This window comes from Otolemur garnettii, unplaced genomic scaffold (assembly GCF_000181295.1).
Source record: "Otolemur garnettii isolate 467f Iridium unplaced genomic scaffold, OtoGar3 scaffold00023, whole genome shotgun sequence".
NCBI classification, from domain to species: domain Eukaryota; kingdom Metazoa; phylum Chordata; class Mammalia; order Primates; family Galagidae; genus Otolemur; species Otolemur garnettii.
In genome coordinates this window covers 4,042,910-4,049,379 of record NW_003852418.1, presented here as the reverse complement: position 1 = coordinate 4,049,379, position 6,470 = coordinate 4,042,910, and the positions used below count along the sequence as shown (strand labels likewise).

At 48.0% G+C, this 6,470-nt stretch overlaps 1 protein-coding gene across 3 annotated transcripts in view; it reads left to right on the top strand.

The window, feature by feature from the left end:
• CHD6 (chromodomain helicase DNA binding protein 6) overlaps positions 1-5,911 on the top strand; it is a 148,325-nt gene extending 142,414 nt beyond the window's left edge. For 2 of the 3 annotated variants that reach the window (XM_023511919.1, XM_023511920.1), the window contains one exon: positions 2,511-5,724. In XM_023511919.1, the coding sequence (XP_023367687.1) occupies positions 2,511-3,407 (897 nt within the window). In that variant the 3' untranslated portion in view covers positions 3,408-5,724. Of the gene's footprint in view, positions 1-2,510 lie in introns of all 3 variants that reach the window. The other variant, XM_012803928.2, reaches the window with a different exon arrangement.
• The last annotated feature ends 559 nt before the right edge of the window (positions 5,912-6,470 follow it).

The window sequence follows — 6,470 nt, the reverse complement described above, 5'->3', positions numbered from 1 at the left end:
GCCATCATTGTTGTTTGGTGGGCCCGGGCTGGATTCAAACCTTCCACCTTAGGTATATGTGGCGCCGGCTGGCGCCTTAGCCACTTGAGCCACAGGCAGCGAGCCACACCTGGCTATTTTTTGGTTGTAGTTGTCATTGTTGGCAGGCCCGGGCTGGGTTTGAACCCACCAGCCTTGGTGTTTGTGGCTGGCACCCTAGCCGCTGAGTGACAGGTACCGAGCCAACAAACTAGTTTTTCTTGAACATTCTTGGGTAGATGAAGCACAGGTACTTCAAGAAATAACTCTTTCTGGGGACTGGGAAACATTCAGATGCACACGATTAGTTGAGATGATGCTGATGGAGCCTTCAGTTTAGCACCTGAACACAGTCAGTGCTGCTTTCCCAGCAGCTGGCGTTTCTGCTGCGCTGATCCTGTTCTCACCCCCGCTGTCATTGCCGTCTGGAACTGCCAGTCCTGTCGCTGCCCAGCACCCCACTGCCATGGGAACTGGAGAAGCTCCTCATTTGGGGGCCCACCTCACACATGTGTCACCACAACTCGAGATCCTGGTACCACCTGACCCTTTGACTGCCCCTTATGGTGAATTTTCTAAAGATTTTGCTTCTTTAATAATTTTGGTAAAAGAGGAACAGTGAAACCAGTGGAAAATGCCACACAGCGCCTGAAATAAAATTCAAAAGTATTATCCTCGGGAATATTATAATGAGATTTTTAACTGCTCTCAGGTCTGATCACCAGGCTCAGCCCTCAGATATCCTCAGCTTCCCTAACTTCTTTCTCTACACTCTTGGGGCTCCAGGCCCTGAAGAGAGGGATTCTCTGGCCCTTCTGGTGCCTCTTAGTGAGACCTGCAGCTGCTACTGTCAGATCCCACTCCCCACCCACTCCAGACTCTCACAGGGAGACAGTGCAGAGGAATTCTTGTGGAGATGGTCCAGCCCTGACGGTGACCTGTGTTCCCAGTTGGATCCAGTGATTCAGGATCCATCAAGGCCACTCCGGACATCCTAAGTTCACTGTGATTAGAGTAAAGTGGGTGAAATACCACTGCGCTGACTTTGTGACAGGGAACTATAGAAGGAGACACCTGGGCTGTGAGGGCCTCTTCACTCCAGCGTGGCTTGGAAAGGGCGGCCATGGCCCAGCACTCCTCTGTAGGAGAAAACACTGAGACCTCTGGACAGCACAAGGAAAATTTACCTGTTTTTAATATCATGGATGTGTGCTACTTGAAAAGTTGACTGGCGGCAGTGAGGAGCAGAGGGCAAGAGAGAAAAGCACATGGTTGTCCAGCCTCCCGGGGCTTACAGACACTGAGTCCCAAGAGAGGTCACTCCCTTTCTTTATAAGGGGATAATTCACACTTTTGAAGCAAATTCAGAGATAGCATAATAGCAAAGGCTTGTTCACCTGCTCCAGGGAGCAGATGCCCAGCACAGCTGCACGGCCCAGCAGAGATGGCATTCTCAGAGGAGGGAGCGTGTGCAGCTACCGCCTACATGGTCCTCTCTACACGTTGCCTCCTGCTCACTGATGCTGTCAGACCAGCCGTTTTCTTTGTGTGGCTTTCATCTTGCTGGTTGATGGGGAAGCGTCCAGCGCACAAGGCCAGCTGACCTGTATGCAGCACTGTTGGCAGCCCAGGCCCTATCACAGTGCAGTCCCTGTGGGGCAGATATCCTTTCCTGCGGAGCTCTTTGCTAATCTGGAAAATTGGGCTAGTGTGGTAGGGCACATCTGCAGTTCCAGCTACTCGGGGGGACTGAGGTGGGAGGGTAGCTTGAGCCCAGAAAAAACTTGGAGGTCAGACCTCCAAATAGAAAAAATAGAGGGTCTCTCCCTTAAGGGATACCAGAGCATCACTTATTTTGGCATTGGTTCCCCTACAATGTTCAAGAAGTCCTTCATTTCTTCAGCAAATGTGTACACCTGCTGTTGTTGATGTGCTGAACACTTTCAGTGCCTCTGAAAGGAAGATGGGTCCCCGCCTTCTTCTCACTGCCAGGGGGTTTGCAGAGTCAGGGTTTAAGCTCAGATCTATCTGGCTTCAAAGCCTTTCTCCACTTCTGTTGTTTCAATAAAAACCTTGCGTGTTACTGGAGGGCCAGTGTTGGGATTGGTCAAGGTGCTGCAGCCATGGGAGTCTGTACTAGGACTGGGGCAGCTTTAGTGCTGGTCTCCAGCTCCCGGCTCTCTACCAGCTTCTCAGGGACGGACAGTGCATTTGTCAGTGAGCATGTCAGGAGCACTGTTTGGTGGTTACGAGTGCCCTGGTTGTGCCTGTGCCATTAAATGCTCTTGGCAGCTGAGAAGAAGCCCTTCAGGTACAGGTAGGCCAGAGAGCTGCACAAGTCTGGGCCGGTTGGCTGGAGGCACCCCTTCCCACTAGGACACCTCACAGAGCAGGGCCGGGCTAGGCCAGTGCAGAGCCCCATTCAGCACCCCCAGCTGACCACCTGCCATCCAGTAACCTTCAGCACCTTGTATTTCTTTGTCCTTTTTTAGGGGTTTCTCCCAGAAAATAAGTTCAATCACACCTTGGCTGAGCCTGTCCTACGAGATGGAGGCCCCCGAAGAAGGGGGAGGCGGCCTCGGAGTGAACTCCTGAAAGGTCCCGCCATCGTAACGGACTCTCCCTCTGGAATGGGGCCACTGTTCATGAATGGACTGATTGCTGGGATGGACCTGGTAGGACTTCAGAGCATGAGAAATATGCCAGGCATCCCCCTCACCGGGCTGGTCGGGTTCCCGGCTGGCTTCGCCACGATGCCAACAGGCGAGGAGGTCAAAAGCACGCTGAGCATGCTGCCCATGATGCTGCCGGGCATGGCCACTGTGCCCCAGATGTTCGGTGTTGGGGGACTCCTGAATGCACCCATGGCGACCACCTGCACTTCCACTGCTCCAGCGTCTCTATCAAGCACAACAAAAAGTGGTACAGCAGCGCCTGAAAAGACTGCAGAAGACAAGCCGAGTAGCCATGATGGGAAAACAGACACTGTAGCTGAAGACAAGCCTGGTCCAGGGCCATTTTCTGATCAGTCTGAACCTGCAATAACTACTAGTAGTCCTGTGGCTTTTAACCCATTTCTCATCCCAGGAGTGTCTCCGGGACTCATTTACCCATCCATGTTTCTCTCCCCTGGCATGGGCATGGCTCTCCCGGCCATGCAGCAGGCCAGACACTCAGAAATAGTAGGTCTGGAGAGCCAGAAGCGGAAGAAGAAGAAAACGAAAGGGGACAACCCAAGCCCCAACCCAGACCCTGCCCCCAGCTGCGAAAGGGAGCCAGGCAGTGATCAGAACTGCACCGAGCCCAGTGCCCTGGCGCCCCCCGAGAGAGAACTTGTGGCACAGGCTGGGGAAGGGACACTCAAAGACTCCAACAGCGACACCAATTAGAACTTTTTTCATTTAAGAAATTATTGTGACTTGTAAGTTTCTTATCCCATAAAGGTTTGTTACTTCCCTCACTTCACCTTCTTAAGAACCTATGTTTCCATAAGTAAGGTTACTTACCTGATTTCCTGTCTGAGAACTATGGTAACAGGTGTGATAGTTGCAGGGTCTTACCACTTCATTAGATAAGTGTCGTCGACCTAGTCTAGGAGGCACAGAATTCCCATTCTGTTATCCAGTGGTTCATTCCAGCAATCGTAGTTAATACAGTACTTGGTGACACGCCCTACCCCCTTCTCTTCCAAGTTTCCCATTTATTTGAGGAGGAAAATGGCAAAAGAAAGCTGTCTAGGAATTTACCAGTGAAGGGCCGGAAAACAGGCGGAGAAGAGCTCTTTTCTCCATGAGCTGGATTGAATAGGAAGAATGTAACGGGAAACCAAAAAGCACAGGAAAGGAAGTGCTGGCACGTATTTTTGAGTTAAAATATTTCCCTATTTTATGGTGATTACTAAGTAATATAGAAGTATATAACTAATGGTTGAAAGTACATATACCCATTTCTTTGTGAAAAACAAGATCCTTACTAGTCGTAGTATAATTTCCCCCCTCATGGTTTTTCAGACACCTGCAGCAAGAAGACATACTGACTGACGAGGCATTATTTTATATTCCATGATCCCTCTCCCCCAGCTAGAAGATGACTCTCACCATGAGAAACCTTCACCCACCTTGAGTATTGCTGGCAACGGGTGGGCGAGGGCCGCACACCACGGAGCTGCATGCTGCTGCCTTGAGCACAGGCTTGTGCCCCGCTCCACCCCCAGTCACTTGCAGTCTTCTCTAGCCACTAATATGCCTCCTCCCTGTGTTTAAAGAGCACCAGGACCTGATGGGGTTTTTTGTTCTGTGCTTTCCTTCAAGAATAAGGCCCTTTGTGGAGCCTGCAAGAAGATAGTCACTCAGCACTTTGACGCTAGCTGGGTCCCCTCATCAAGGCTATCAGGCTGTTGAAATTGGTGCACCACCCTTTAGGATACAACTGTGAAAAGTTATTTTCTTCTCTCCATTATTTCTCTATTCTGCTTATCTCTGACAGTTGGACCCAAGTTCCAAATTAGTCAAGACTGCATTGCAAGTCAGCCTTACTGTCTATCCTGCCCCAGGCGTTGCACGTTTGGGAGCTGAGGTGGGAAGAACCTGCCTGAGCAGCACTTGCCTGCTTGGCTCGCCCTCCCGCTCACGTTCCACCCCCTCCCTTCCGATGGTCATCTTCGCAGGGAGTCCGCACTCAGACTTGAATGAGCTCATGGTCAGTACTCGAGGGGCACAGGGCTGCGAGGACCCTTGGAAATGGTGCCAGTGTTCCTCGTACCGGTTTCACTTTTCGTTGTCACGATTTACTGTATTTTTTACTTTTTCTGTTACAGTTTTGCTAATTTATCAGAAGGTCCAAAAGTCTGGCATAACTATTTCATTTTGCATTATTTATTTATGATGCTTTTGTCATTTGTCTTTTATACATTTGGGATTATAAATTATGTAAATGTTAAAGATGAGCATCTCAAAGAAGTCTGTTAAATCATGACCGGAAAAAAAAAAAAAACCAATCAGATGTATTTTTTAAAAAGCGAGTCCCAGTTTTATGAATCAAAGGTATAAGCCAGAAGAAATTCTATAACTGATCATAGAAGAAGAAAATTATCTGATAGTTGAACAAATCCTATTTAACGGCGTCCGTGTAGCATAGATGGTCTATAATGCTGACAACAGATTTCTTAGAAATGCTACTGTCTCTATTTAACTAACCTTTTGTTCAGTTTTGCCTCCAGTGGAAGCAGAAAGGGTTTTTTCAGCTATTAAATCCTAAAAATCAATATAATTTATTTATGTAAAAAAATCACTCAATCAATATATTTTTGAACCTTTTAAGTACTAATTTTCTTTTTATCAAGTAGAAAAAAAAATGTATTTGCCCTAAATCCTTAAAATACAAATGCTATAAAAATTCCTGTATCTTGAAAGCCTTACTGCAGACGAGTATTATAGACATCCAGCAGCGTCTGGTTTTCCTTGTTGTCGTTGTGTTGTTGTTGTTTTGTATGAAAAAGCTGCTTTCCCCGGGTTCCACGTATAACCTCCAGTAGGTCACAGGGTTCAATGTGGATCTGACTTACAAACCCACCAGCATGCTCAACCCCTTGTTATATCTTATCGAATCTGTATGTTAATTCTCTGGGTATTTAGGCTTCTATTTGACTGCTGTTGTGACCCTGTTTGCAAAATGAAAATGACACTCTGTGGATTATTTGCTCTGTAAGGCATAAGTGCTGCTGCTTATGATTATTTTGACGTCTCCAAGAGCAAAAGCCAAATCTAAACTCTTCAGCAAACTTGAGCCTTTTCATCTAATTCCATGTCACTCGCAGCCATAACTTTCCTTGATCATTCTTCACCCCCATGTCTTACATAATAAATTGTCTGTGGTCTTGATCCTGGATTTAAAAGAAAAAAAAAAAGTTTAAAAGTCACATTTGTATTTGAGGAATTTAGTAGCATGTGGGTGTCTCTTGCTGCCTGGGCATTTTATGTGTGCAGCCCATGCACTCTAGGAATCCATCTGCTGACTCTCTGAGGCGTCTGATCCCTGCTGGGCACCCTACCAGGGCTTGCCCATTATTCATTTGTGAAGGTTGGCTTCATGGGTCCTCAGCCTATCAGTGTAAGACCTGCCATAGAACACAGTTGGAAGTTAAGCGTCCTGCCACCCAGACTCAGGGCCTGAGTGCTCTCACCTGGTGTCTCACCAGCACCACTTAGCCCCACACCAGAAGTCCCACCTCAGATTACACACCTGGGACTGATGGGGAGTAGCTTTCCGTGGGTTAGAGCAGGTCCATAAAACAGAAACACCACGGTAACTGGCATTCTCAAGGCTTTTTGAGAACTTTGTGGTTCCTAGCTTTGGGAAGCATGGCTTCTCAACCCTGGAAGGGCTACATCAGAAGTTACCAATGAAAGCGGTGGGAAGATGCTGACCCCTCAACTTAGGACAGAGCAGGATAC